Source organism: Lissotriton vulgaris, chromosome 2_1 (assembly GCF_964263255.1).
Source record: "Lissotriton vulgaris chromosome 2_1, aLisVul1.2, whole genome shotgun sequence".
NCBI classification, from domain to species: domain Eukaryota; kingdom Metazoa; phylum Chordata; class Amphibia; order Caudata; family Salamandridae; genus Lissotriton; species Lissotriton vulgaris.
In genome coordinates, this window is record NC_141687.1 from 810,668,389 (window position 1) to 810,683,493 (window position 15,105).

At 43.9% G+C, this 15,105-nt stretch overlaps 1 protein-coding gene across 3 annotated transcripts in view; it reads right to left on the reverse strand.

Moving 5' to 3' along the window:
* Positions 1-14,367, reverse strand: part of NFE2L2 (NFE2 like bZIP transcription factor 2) — a 145,994-nt gene extending 131,627 nt beyond the window's left edge. For all 3 annotated transcript variants that reach the window (XM_086956194.1, XM_086956193.1, XM_086956191.1), the window contains exon 1: positions 14,215-14,367. In XM_086956194.1, the coding sequence (XP_086812320.1) occupies positions 14,215-14,256 (42 nt within the window). In that variant the 5' untranslated portion in view covers positions 14,257-14,367. The remainder of the gene's footprint in view (positions 1-14,214) is intronic.
* Positions 14,368-15,105: the final 738 nt, after the last annotated feature.

Consider the following 15,105-nt stretch of genomic DNA (forward strand, 5'->3'; position numbering starts at 1 on the left):
CACAAAGCACACAGAAAAGAATTTATGACCAAAACTCTCTAATATCTATAATAGTTCATGAAATAAAGTGTTTAGGAGTTTATAAAGAAATTGCCTAACCCACATGGGAACATGTGGTCGCAGAATCCTAATAATTTCAAATATTAACTTTCTCTTTTAAGAAATACTAATCAGAGTAAAGAATCTGGGTCAGGATGGGATAAAAATAACCACAGCACAATGGCAGTGCCAACATTACATAAAAAACACCAATTGCCAAAATCAGAAAGCTTCAATAGGGCGCGAGGTGTATATTGCATAACCATTGCTGTGTTGGTATTTGCAGATGAATGCTACAGTGTGCTTTAACTAATAGTGCTTGTTAACTCCATGCTACGATTTGCTCATGTGTCTACTTATCAATGTAAATAAAGACTCCTGGTGCCTCTTTAATGTCTGCTGAAGGGTTATTTAGTCCCATAACCTGCTCTTACCTATTGTACCTTCCAAAACTTTCAGTAACTTTCCACAAAATAAAGTGTGCAGTTTGGCGTTCGGACAGATGGTCCCCACTAAGAACTGTGCCTAGAGAAAGACACTACCCGCTACTGGCAGAAGGGCGTCTCAACATCAAGCTGCTCAGCTTGAGACGTAATTTTCATCACCTGACATTTTGCCCAGAGGAAGGTAAAGAAAGGCAGAACATGGAGAAAGGAGGAAGAAGAGGAAGGTAAGAAAACAGTGAAAAGGGGTCAAAGCAGTGATCAACCAGAACCTGCAAGAGAGAGATAAAGAGAAAGTGTGGGGTGCCTGAAGAAAGCGGCATGAGGTGGAATCAAAACTAGGCATCCTTGGCATTCGTAAGCGCCGTGGGTAGGCTCCAAGGAAATACTCTGGGGGTCCATTTGACAAGAAGAGATTATGAAAATCCTTCTCTTCAAATCATAATCGCAAACACATCAGGTTTTTAATCAGAGTTCTGTAAAATCATTCCTTCAAATGTTGCTACCTTCTCGCCCTTCAAGTTCACAAAAGTGTAAACTCTATGGCACGGAGACAATGTATTTGTATTTTCCAAATGTTACACTTCATTTAAAGACTTATCTTATTTGGAAGTTGCTTTTCTGAAAATATGTTGGTCACACGCTATCCCTTACCTAGCAGCTGAACAAGAACCAAAGAAGAAAGCCTACACATTGCAAACATATGGGCCAACCTCTTTGCAAACTAAACATCCACAATCCTGTACCGCTTGTTAACTAACTGCCAATAGGAGACTTCCAAACAGAGACTGCCTCCGAGCAAAGGGCAGACCACACCTGCCCGTCAGTTAACCGAAGTGCCATTGTGTCTGTTAAATACGTGAAAGGTCACTAGGCTCGAGGTTGTCAAACGGAGTGCTGAATGACAGAATAGTTCATTAAGGCACATGGTTTATTCCTCTAAAGCTTGCAATACATTCAGTTACACTTCTTGGGCTTTGGCAGACCAGGAAGAAATCCCTTCTCAGTGCAGAGATTCTGAAGAGTCCACAGATATCATACACTTTTTTTCCTAGAGAAGGTCCATTTGTTTCAAGGCGCTATGGCTTTCATGTCATGGGGTATAAAGTTGCCGACTGTCTCGTTATCCTTGTATAATTAATCGGGGCTCTTTCTTTGCCCTCTGATATATTGTTTTATGAACAATTAATTGGTTAAAATGCATTGTATTAAATGCCCGGTTTCCATATTTTCTGGGGACATAAAAACAGAACGCAATGTGCTGTGTACTTTATTTACATGCTTCACCTGACGATGAGGTGATTAATCAAAATGTTGACTGAGGATGCTGCCTTATCTCTACACTATGCGTAGGTGTTACACAGTTTTCAGAAATCCCAAACTAGTGTTTTAAACATTTTTGTTCGACAGTCTCAGTCAAACATGCTCTTTCAGGTCAGCTCGCGTCATGAAGGCTCGTATGAAGTGAGCCATGTTTCTAACAACGACCTTGCATTCTGACCTCCACGCGTTCTGGAAGTGTTTACATTCGTATGTTGGAGAGCTCGCTCTTGACAGGAAGCAGGAGCCTGGCTGCAAGCCTGGCTGGCTGCCCAGGAAACATTGCACAAGCAGCTACGGGTGCCAGGAAAGAGGGGGCGTGACTGGCCTTCTCACGCAATGGGGAAGCAATTCCTTGCAAAGCTGCCGGTCCTGCTACAGCAAGACCAAGGGTTCACTTCAAAAACTACTACATGCTGGGATACAACTAGACATAGAGGAGCCAACTAATTAACATGGAGAGCCGAGCCAGGGTCGAACCAAGGGTCACGAGCCAAACGCAATAGGTTCTTGTACAGCTGGTATTCTGAACTCACGTAGTTGAAGGTGCTTTAATATGAGATTTTGAAGAAAAAGAAGTATTGGTGAAATTAAAATATTTGCCTAATATCGCACAATTTCGAGGGCAGCAAAGGTTGCTACATACCTGCCTAGAGTTTTGATCATAGCTTCGTCAAAGGGAAGACCGTTGGGGTTCTCGGAAGCTTCTCTCACCGCTAGATCTCCAAGTTTGGAATTTATCTTCAAGAGCACTACAGGGCCGGCTTTAGGCATGTGCAAGCTGTGCACCTGCACAGGGCCACCAAATCCCAGGGGCCACCACATCAATATATATCCTTAATATAATAATCCTCTGAGGATGGATACATATTTGTGTGGGGGCCCCTGGCAGGGATTTGGTGGCCTCTGTCTCTATACAACTTTCAAACACCATGACCCCCCCTCTTCACTAGCCTCCGCGCTCTGCCCCACCCGGACCCCCTCTTCCGGGGCCCCCTACCTACGCTCCCTGCCCAGGGCCACCATGAACCTAGAGCCGCCCCTGAGCACTACCATAACGCCTCTTGGCATTGAGACCAGCGTTTGCATTTTCCCAGAAGAACAATGGCCCTTTGGTCTGTAGCCAATGGGAGTTTGTTGACCTGAGCCTCTTCAGCCACGTCAACAATCCTTGCCAGGGGTCATACCACGTCAAGGAGGCAGTCCTGGCATGATTTAAGAGATCTCTCAAGCCCCTTCCTAGGGTCCCTACCCAACTTTAAGAGGAAAGTGATAAGCTCTGGATCTAGGTTTGGGGTAAGGTCCACCTTCTCATAGAGAACAGGCCTTGACCATTCTGTCTTTAGAATGTTCCGGGCTTCCTTTTCAAGAGGGTTTCTGATCCATTGTTTAATAAACTTGCCTACATGGTCCAGAGGCCTCCACTCGGCGCCCCTGGGGTGCTTAATATTGAGTGGCAAAAAGGTTTCCTCTAGTAAAGGATCTTTTACTATACCCTTGGAGGTAGAAGGGGTTTCATCCTTCAAAAAGAGATTGTCTCCATCAAGGTCCCCTGCTTAAGATCTAACACATACTCGTCCGAGGGAACTTCGATCTGGTGTTCATCTTCTCCCAAACGATTCAGAAAAAGGGGTGGTGATGGACAGAGTATCTGAATTAAACAGAACACTCGTACCCAGTCAAAAGATCAGGGCTTGATCCATCACCGTTTTTTAGCTCACTACACCATCCCAGCTCAGAACCTGGCTACATGCAAATTAGTCTGTCCCTGGCCCAGTGCATCATGGGAACAGGGCAGACCAAACTACCAAGCCAATTCTTTTACTGGAAAGGAAACAAGCTTCCGGGGACCGGTTTCTGGCATTACAGCCGTCTTCGGCCCGGCTTGCTTGAATCCTGATGGTGCAGTGATCAAGCCCTGATCTGTTGACTGGGTACGAGTGTTCTGTTTAATTCAGACACTCTGTCCATCACCACCCCCTTTTCTGAATCGTTTTGTTCACCACAAGCGTGGAAGGGTATGCTCAGACATGAGTCCCTTGCTCACTGCACCATCAGGATTCAAGCAAGCCGGGCCGAAGACGGCTGTAATGCCAGAAGCCGGTCCCCGGAAGCTTGTTTCCCTTCCAGTAAAAGAATTGGCTTGGTAGTTTGGTCTGCCCTGTTCCCATGATGCACTGGGCCAGGGACAGACTAATTTGCATGTAGCCTGGTTCTGAGCTGGGATGGTGCAGTGAGCTAAAAAACGGTGATGGATCAAGCCCTGATCTGTTGACTGGGTACGAGTGTTCTGTTTAATTCAGACACTCTGTCCATCACCACCCCCTTTTCTGAATCACTGGAATAAAGTGACATGTGACCCAACAAATTTAAAACACCAAAAACCAATCCTGTATTTGGAAGTCACATGACCTGTGGAAAGACATGGTAGAAAGACTCTGTAAACCACGCTTAAACTCACGAGGACACTGGTGATACAATTAGGTAAAATATACCCCTCTATAATTAAAAAAATATAAATCTGAATAATAGAGGTTACGGCATTACTTAATTTGACAAATAATAATAATAATATATAATGAAGAGACGACAGGCCATTCTGTAAGTTGCTTGAAGATTTATTAATATGTTGCAGCACCCACGACCGAGTGCTCCCGCTGTGTACCAGGATCTCTGCCAACTGAATAAAGTTCGCAGAATCCTGGCACGCATTGTTCATAGCTTGATAGTGGAACACTGTTCAAACAATGCATAACCACGAGGCATCCTCGCACAGTGCGGGGAAGGAACCAACCACTACAGCTTCTCCCTCCTCACAAAGAACAAGATTAAGGAAGGTGAACAAAGGTAAGCAACCAGTGACTGAAAAAGATATATAATATATATTGAAGCTCAGGTTACCCAACGTTTTCGGGGGCACTCCGGGAATGACTATGCCACGAGGCTCGGCAGCTCACAGGTCGCGGCCTGACGCGTTTCACACTGCTGCTTCTTCAGAGGCCGTTTCTGTCTGCAACTCGGCCATGCGTGCTTCACCGGGATTTGAAGATGCTGCCTTCTGATAGGCCGCAGGTTCCCAATGCTTTATGGTATCCGTAGTTTAGCACAAATTGACCCTGGATGGGTGCCAAGTTGGAACAGTCACTCATGCTTGCCCTGTATGGGCCCCATGTGCTGGCGAGTCGGATTCCGGCGTCGCTCCTTTACCTGCTCGGAAAAGCAGTGGTGCCTCCCACGCGGCAGGGCTTGCCGCGGCAAATTTTGAAGCTCAGGTTACCCAACGTTTTCGGGGGCACTCCGGGAATGACTATGCCACGAGGCTCGGCAGCTCACAGGTCGCGGCCTGACGCGTTTCACACTGCTGCTTCTTCAGAGGCCGTTTCTGTCTGCAACTCGGCCATGCGTGCTTCACCGGGATTTGAAGATGCTGCCTTCTGATAGGCCGCAGGTTCCGAATGCTTTATGGTATCCGTAGTTCAGCACAAATTGACCCTGGATGGGTGCCAAGTTGGAACAGTCACTCATGCTTGCCCTGTATGGGTCCCATGTGCTGGCGAGTCTGATTCCGGCGTCGCTCCTTTACCTGCTCGGAAAAGCAGTGGCGCCTCCCACGCGGCAGGGCTTGCCGCGGCAAATTTTGAAGCTCAGGTTACCCAACGTTTTCGGGGGCACTCCGGGAATGACTATGCCACGAGGCTCGGCAGCTCACAGGTCGCGGCCTGATGCGTTTCACACTGCTGCTTCTTCAGAGGCCGTTTCTGTCTGCAACTCGGCCATGCGTGCTTCACTGGGATTTGAAGATGCTGCCTTCTGATAGGCCGCAGGTTCCCAATGCTTTATGGTATCCGTAGTTCAGCACAAATTGACCCTGGATGGGTGCCAAGTTGGAACAGTCACTCATGCTTGCCCTGTATGGGCCCCATGTGCTGGCGAGTCTGATTCCGGCGTCGCTCCTTTACCTGCTCGGAAAAGCAGTGGTGCCTCCCACTCGGCAGGGCTTGCCGCGGCAAATTTTGAAGCTCAGGTTACCCAACGTTTTCGGGGGCACTCCGGGAATGACTATGCCACGAGGCTCGGCAGCTCACAGGTCGCGGCCTGACGCGTTTCACACTGCTGCTTCTTCAGAGGCTGTTTCTGTCTACAACTCAGCCATGCGTGCTTCACCGGGATAGCGATAGCCAGTAGGTATATATAGTTAGGACCTAGCTACCACAGGAAATCCGCAACATTCTATTGGAAATAACTTTGGCGCCGGTTGAGGAATTTGTGTGTAATTTTCCAAAATTTAGGCCAGCTCCGCTCCTTCCCTGGAAGTTTTGGGGGGATTCGTCATGCGGGGGCCGATAAAAAAGGGGGGTCCCAAAACGTGTTTTCCCCATGTTAATTTCCATAGGACGATTAGACACGGCTACAGCCTGAACGGCTGAACGGAATTACACCAAACTTGGCAAAATTGTAGGAACTGGTACGCAGAAGTGCCTTTTCTATATTTGGTGCAAATTGCTCCAGTGGTTTTTAAGAAAATTAACTTAAAAAACGCATATATATCTATATGCGCGCTTACAGGTACGCGTACCGGGGAGCGCGCCCGGCGCGACACGGAAGTGCGCGAGCGGAAAGCTGATTGGCTCTCGGGTGTCTGTGAACATTCCAAACGGTCCGGAGAGTTTGCCATCTTGTGTCTCGGTTGTCTGTGAACATTCCAAACGGTCCGGAGAGTCCGCCATCTTGTGTCTCGGTAGAACCGAGACACAAGAAGAGAAAAACAAAAGGGGAAAACTATGAAAGGGTGCAGGGTAGAGACCCCTTGACCCCCTAGGTTTTATCAGGGGGGCCTCGGAGGACCCCGAAGGTCAAAAAACCAAATTTTTTTTTGTTGAAAATTTTGAGGAGTACGCGATGGGTGCGATGCCATGTACGAGTACCCAGAGCGTACCACGGGGAAAACAGAAAATATATATATTTTTGGGCCTGGGGGGGGTTCTTGTGGGACCCCCTGAGCAGGCCTAGGGGCTCAGGGTGCTTCTACCCTGCCCCCTTTGCATGTTTTGCACCTTTGTTTCACTGCTTTCTTGTGCCTTGGTTCTACCGAGGCACAAGATGGCTGCCAACACTTCCTGGTTTGAAGTGTTGACAGACAATGGCAGCCAATCGCAGGAAAGCAGCATGCTCATTGGCTGTCAACACAAGAAGCAGAAAAACAAACGTGTAGAATGCAAAAAGGGGGCAGGGTAGAAACAACCTGACCCCCTAGGGCTGCTCAGGTGGTCCCACAAGGATATTAACATATTTAAACGTTATCCGCTAATAGAATTAGCATTTAAAAAACCTTGCGAATTCACTGAAAAAACCATAGGTTTCATTCCTTATATAGTTAGGAATTAGCATTAAAAAAAACTTGCAAATTCACTGAAAAAGACATAGGTTTCAGGTCTTATATAGTTAGGATTTAGCATATAAAAACCCTTTGAAATTGTTCCTATATAGTTAGTTGTACTAACTATATTTCGCACACCCGCAATCCACTGCTGATGATGTCACATATTACACCATTTATGACATGGTCAGTGACATCACTGATGACATCTCAAATAACATCACTGATGACATCATCCATGTAACAATCACATACACCTTTTCATACACTAGTAAAATCTTTCATCATTCTTTGTAAAATACAGAGTATCATATTTGAATCCATTGTCACAGCAATACAAGTATCTAGAAACCCACTCAGTGATTCATAGATGTATACACACATCTAATCATTTACCTGTAGATTCACTCATACATGCTGTCAATGAACAATAGAACACTATCAAAAATACTTATACACCTATACACCTATATCGACATTACACACCAGCACACATCCTATTCACATATGAAGTCATCCTACTCACTTATGCAAACAATGGATCATACTTACATATTTACTTAGCTACACACATATACAAACACAACTTAATCTATTCATTTAGATAGTAAGTCATACTTAGTGAATTATAAAATCATTATTACAAGTATACAGTTATCCATACAGTCACTCACATAATCATTGAGTCTTATGTATACTTATTTAAATACAACAACTGACACATACACTGCCTTTTATTTTTCTAGCTTGTTGGACATGTAACATTGAGAAATATATTTGCTCATCACCACACGCAAAAAGAGATTCACTCACCCAAACTGTTAGAGCATGTACTTTTAACTTCATATATCTACTGAATCAACTATTCACACATCTTTGAAGTCACACCCCCCACCACCGAACCACACACACTTTCACACTCCCATACAAATACTCAGTTAACTAATCAATAACTAATGTAGACTTTCACATAACTAGTAACCAACTGTAGAATCAGTTTACACAACTGACAAAGTGATACAGATATTCACACAGTTTAGTCACTATCCACTATATTTAGTGAGACACTATAAATTGGTCAATTACACTGCTACTAAATCCTCCATCCAAATATTTATTTATATATCCACTCATTCTTTAATGCAAATTGCTATATATATAATGCATATTTAAATAACGAAGCAAACCACATTCACTGGATGATGTCATCAGTGATGTCATTTGAGATGTCATCAGTGATGTCATTTGAGATGTCATCAGTCATTTCATTTGAGATGTCATCAGTGATGTCACTGACCATGTCATGAATGATGTGATATGTGACATCATCAGCAGTGGATTGCGGGTGCGCGAAATATAGTTAGTACAACCAACTATATAGGAGCAATTTCAATGTTTTTTAAATGCTAATTCCTAACTAAATAAGGCCTGAAACCTATGTTTTTTTCAGTGAATTTCAAAGGTTTTTTATATGCTTATTCCTAACTATATAAGGCCTGAAACCTATGGTTTTTTCAGTGAATATATATTATATATATATATATACTCTCCGCTCCTGTGTTTACACTATCATAAACAGGCGCTGTCACCGTGGGGTCTCATTCAGGAACAAGTTTTATTATTTATCACAAGTGCAAAGTTAGACGTGTTTCGACGGATGAAACTGTCTTGCTCACAACAAAGAATTCAGGTAAGTGAGTGCTTTTTAAACATACAAAGTGCTCATTGGTCTGCGCGGCGGCATCATCGTTGCCATAACAACCATTTTCACCATGGCCACAGAAAAGTTACAACTTTAAATGCAACACTTAAAAACGCGCTGCACATAGCATTCACATTAAGCGCAAAACAATAGTAATGTAAACATATTCGACAACAATTCAATTCCATTGTATCAATGTTTAAACTTTTATCAGCTAAGGTTCAGCGCTTGTGAAACTCGTGAAGCTGCCACCTTCATCTTTCAAGGTGACTCAGCGCGATATGTGGTTGGTCATTGTTTATATATTTGGTCATGTGTGTATAAACTTATACACATATTGTCTATATACATAGGTACCAGTCTTTACTGTAGGCTAAGTAATTACCATAGCGATACATCTCACATATGCCAAGGAGGGAAACTGGCTTAAGGGTCTAGTGCCCCATATTTCAGCCCAAAATAGTATCTAATGATACAAAACCCCTCCATCTGTTTAACATATTCCGGATTGTTCTTGAATACAGCCCATGTGGGCAATTATAAGTGAGAATCTGACATATAGTGTTTCAAACTATTAATGTTATTTTACCTAATGTAAGATACTTTGTTGAATTTTCTTACATGACAAGCAATGTTCACACCAACCATACTTTGTGCTGCCACCACTAAAATCTCTTTTGACCTTGTGTTTATTCTACTGTGATACTTACAGCCTTTGCTGAAAAGTAATAGTGAAGCTAATTTTAACCTTCTCTTACGGAGGGGTGGGTTCGGGTTCGCATAGAAAGCTACTTTCATTGCCCTAATTATGTGGGCTATAAATGCACACTAAGGGCCTCATCTGCATTCAATCCCTGTGGGGCCTTAGTGTCCAGAAGGATAATGTACCGCGACTCTAGTCTCCGGAGGGCCAGTTGTCTATTCCCCCCCCCTGATATTCTTCTTCACATGGTCGATCACGAAGTACTTAATGTTCTCCGCTTTTCCCCCATGTATGGTATTGATATGCCTTGCCACTGGGTATGAGGGGTCGTTGTTAGCGATAGCTCTTAAGTGTTGTAACACCCTTACGTGGGCGGGATGGATAGTGCTGCCCACGTATTTTTTTATTACAGCTACATTGCAAGACGTAAACTGCAAAGTCCGTCTTGTATGTATAATTTGCACATATCTCTAGTGTTTTTTTTCTATGTGGCACATCAACTTTGGTAACATTCATTTCATACTGGCATGCTTTGCACTTAGTGCATTTATAAAAACCATTTTTTGTTTTTAACCAAGGTGGTTCTTTCTTCTTCAGGACAGGGACATTCACTACCAATTCTTCCTTCATACTTTTAGTTTTACGAAAAGTAAGCTGAGGAATTTTATTACAGCTTTCCCCTATCACAGGATCATTTCTGACTGTGGGCCAATGCCTATAAATGATATTTCTAAGTTGTTTCTGATAGGCATTGTATCCTGTGATTAGGCGTGGGGTCCCTGTGTTTTGTTTTGACCTTGGTGTTCCTGGTTTCTGAGAGAAAAGTAAATCTTTCCTTTCCTTCACATCGCATTTTTGTTCTGCTGTTTTTAGTGTATGTTCAGGATAGCCTCTGAGGCGCAATCTGCCAAACAAACTAGCCTTGGAATCTTTGTAGTTTGTGTCCATACTGCAGTTTTGCCGCATTCTCAGACATTCTGCATAGGGGATGCTATTTATTAAGTTTGGGGGATGGTAGCTGGAGGCGTGAAGGATAGTGTTTCCAGAGGTGGGCTTACGGTAGGTACTCGACTGAATTTTCCCATCTGCCACAAACAACTCCAAATCTATGAAATTTATCCTACTCTTGCTGGTTTCACAAGTGAACTTAAGATTCAGGCTGTTTTGATTTAATTGCTCTGCAAATTCCCTTGCACTTTCCTCACTTCCTCTCCAAATAGTAAAAATGTCATCAATATATCGATTATAATGCGCCATATTTTCTGACATTTCTGCAGTGTGTGTCTTCATGAGTACTTGCTCCTCCCACCAGCCCATATGCAAATTAGCATAGCTGGGGGTGAAGCAAGTACCCATGGCAGTCCCCTGTGTTTGTCTGTAAAGTAGTTTGTTAAAGAACAAAGTGTTTTTCTCCAAACACCACTCAGCCATTTGGAGCAGCATCTGAGTGTGTTGATACAAATCGATGCTTCTACCGCCCAAATAATGCTTAATTGCATTCAAACCATCTCTATGCCTTATGCTCGTATAAAGGCTTTGTACATCCAAAGTCATGAACACAAAATTAGTTTCCCATTTTATGTCAAAGATTTTTCTAAGAAAGTCCCCACTGTCTTTTGTATAGGAAGGTAATGTTTTTACATGAGGTTGTAGGAAAAATTCTATGAACTGGCTAGTGTTTTCAAACAGCCCTCCTATGGTGGAAATTATAGGTCTTCCGGGGGGGGGGGCAGGTTGCATTCTTATGCACCTTTGGAAGGAGGTACAAATTTGGAGTTACTGGGTAGTTGTTCTTTAAAAAGTATATATATATATATATATATATATATATATATATATATATATATATTTTTTTTTTTTTCCCTTCATGACAAAATATAAACATTGAATTTGGAACGCAACTTCCTTTGCGGGGTACTAAGAGTTTCGGCCTGAGAGGAAGAATCAACAGCTGTCACCACAGCCCAGGGAACAGAACTGTCACCAACCGGATATGAAACACCAGAAGTGAGATCATGCAACCAGTTGGTCCAATCACAATTTTCTGCTTCCTGTTCGGACAACTTGAGCAAAAGGCAACCTGTGCATCAGCAAGATGCAAAAAGGAATCTTCTATTCACCGACTTCACACCAGGATGCAGAGAGCAGCAAACACTCGCAGAGAGGCAGGAACGGGCAGGTGTGAAAGAATTAGTTGGTGAGTGCTGGACGCGTGGGCTTCATCGATCGTCGCCAATTGTGCCATAATGTCTAGACAACAGGCCATTCAGTAAGTTACTTAAAGATTTATTAATATGCTGTTGCACCCACGACCGAACGCTCCTGCTACGTACCAAGATCTCTGCCAACTGAATAACGTTTGCAGAATCCTGGCACGCATCGTTCATAGCCTGATCGTGGAACCTTGTTCAAACAATGCATAACCACAAGGCATCCTCGCGCAGTGCACAGCGCAGGAGAGGCACCAAATACTACACACGCTGCCATGCAAATGAGGGAACGCCCTCTGGAGATAGCACTGGCGCTTTATGTGCGCCAATGCTATTGATTTTACAGAAGGTGCTGCAAACGCTTCTGTAATATCTAAGTGCCCTGGGGACGCGCAAAGCGGGGCACCTTGTGTAATATGACCACAGGTCTCTAAACATATATCACACACTTTATACACATAATAAAAAATATCTACCCTAATTCCAACCACCACACAGGAAATTCTAACTCAACTCTTTATGGCAATCTTACCAGTATTAAATTGATATAATTCATGGTGTGTGTATATATTTCACTACCTCATACCTAATCATAAACGGGACAAGCATAGAAAGCATGAAAGGACATTTGGATCCTCTTTCGAACTGGATGACACAGATAAAGGCAATACCAGCCCGCTTAACTGACCACTCAGTACTAACCAGACAGGTCTGCCAAGACCAAAGAGATCCGACACAAACTGCTTGTCACCACAGGCTGTAATATAGCCCACACTATTGGTCTCAAATTGTCACATACACTGACTACTAAAAATTGACATCCTACAATTGCAAATAGGATGATGATAATACAGTGCATCTTGGCAGATCGCTTCACTTGGATTGTCATAATGGCAATCATATAAAGGACCACAATATAGAAACACTTCCGACAAGGGCTCGAGAAAAAGATAACATTTCCACCCACACAGAACCACCCCAACACTGGTCCAATTTAGAAAACAGCTGAAGGCACCAACACTACATCACAATGCAATAAGAATCCAATACCCAACTAAAGTTCTCTCCTGCTTTCCTATCTAGGCTTTTGTTATATAAATAAATATGGTTTAGGGCACTATCGACATTGATAAGAAGAGTTCAGCACCCCACATATTGTTTGTAAGGACAATAAAATGTTTATAATACAATACATGTGAGAAAACCAGTTCATATCGCTTACAACATTTAACATTATTTTTATTGAAACTTAGGTTGGCGAACATTGCATAGCATTGAATCCATCTATGGGATCAAGGTACTTTGAGATTATACCACGCTGCATCATTATCAATAATAGGTAACAGTCACGATATTATGACTCGATGACTGAAGGGCATAGCAAAGCTTCAGGAAATAAAACACATGCAACCTTTACTACACAAAAAGCACCATGGGTTAATTAAGCACACAAGTGATCGAACAGAACTCAAGTTGGCACATTTTAGACATGAGTTCATAAACCTGGACTGCGTCCACTTCTATCTCAGATTAACAAAATGCGAAGTAGGAATGATAGAAATCTAAAATCTCTACAGGAGCCTGGGGGCAAGGTCTCAGTGGTCAACCCATGAAGGCATTGATGATGAAATCAAACCGGTTTTGCACGTGCAACGATCTTTATAAGCCTCTGGGCAAATGCAAAGAGTTGGACAGAGCGCTGCCGACAGCTCACTGAGCTCTCATGTCTAGGTGATGTCTATGTAAAGATCAAACCAATCGAATTCTTGGTTATACCCAATTCTGCACCCACTGTACATATGCATTATTGTCTAAGATTATACTGTTGCGTGACATACGACATTCATACACTCCTCGTAATTCCGAGGCCACCATATGAGTGGATGTCTTTATAGCAAATACTAAACAATTACATGACGTGATATAAACTGCAAGGAATACATATTCAGAGCGATTACAAATACTACTCATTTGTCAGGTAAAGTCCAAAGTAACGAGAGTCTCGGGCCCTCCAAATGCGGGGATGACTCGACAGACCGCGGACAGTAGGACTACACGCATGGCCGTCCAACCCCTGGTTACTCAGCAGGTTCGACCAGAAAAGAGAGGGGTGGGTTACAGGGCAAGTCTTATAATGTCGGGGGTAGGGTTGGTGAGTAGAGGGGTCTTCGTGACTGATCTCCGGTCCCTCAAGAGAAATGGGGCTAAAAAAAAGTTCCTTAGCTTGAAGTGCGCAAGCGGAAGTAAAAGAGCAAGTCACGCGCACTCTGGTATGGGAAAAGGGGACGGATTAAAGGGTGATAATCTTTTACCCGAGGATGGTAACATTTATCTAGAATTTAGGACGTTCCCCAACCCTTCTCAAGCCACCCGCCCTCGAGCGGGGAAAGAGTCTCAGGTCCAAGGTCACACCCCCTTACCTGTTGAGTGGGCTGGACCAGAGGGTGCTCGAGCGACATCATATTTAACTGCGGTAGATGATTCTCGGTATAATCTACGTGACAGGCACTCAGTTCTGTACCAATACAGGTAGATCGTACGATTCGATCCCAGCGATATACTGACACTATCTCCCGCACTAGAGCAGAAGGGAAATGGATCGCAGCGACAGACCTCGCCCATTGAAGCTGTCATCCAATCACAATGGAGTGTGATGCCTCATGACCCGTACAAGGGGCGGGGCAAACCGGGTCAGGCGCCTGCCAGTGGGGACAGCCCTGACGTCACGAAAAAGGGCGGGGATTGGCCACGTGCCAGTCACTAAACTCCCTTGCTGTCAAGGAGGGACGCCTACTGCCCCAGAACAGATCGCTGCTGCCCTGCTTCCCAGGGATTCGTTGCTTGTTGTGATGATGCACACGTCACGTGAGGCTGAAGCCGGGCAGAGTTCTTCAGAGAGCTTTCAGCCGAACCATTGTATAAGGAGCACGCCTGTGTGCTTCGAGAATGGCAAAGTTGACTGAAGTTCAAGCACTGACAAAGCCAATAGGTCTAGCTTTTGTAAGATAATTTTATTGGCTTTGGTGTAGTGGTCTGGAGTGGCTATGAGGGGAGTGGAGTTGTATTGAGCAGAGTGGTGTGGTAATGAGTGGATTTGTATTGAGTGGAGTGCAATGCCGGCTTTAGGGCAGTGTGACCAGTGCGGCTGCAGATCTCGTGGGGGCTCTGACAAGTGGGGGCGTGCTGTGTTTAGCATTGACTTACGATTTATCCAGTTTTCAGGCAGCATTAAAAATGTCAAGATAGCTGTAATGATGCTTCAGGCCATGAATTGAATATATATAGCTTTATTCAAGGTAGTACAATAAATA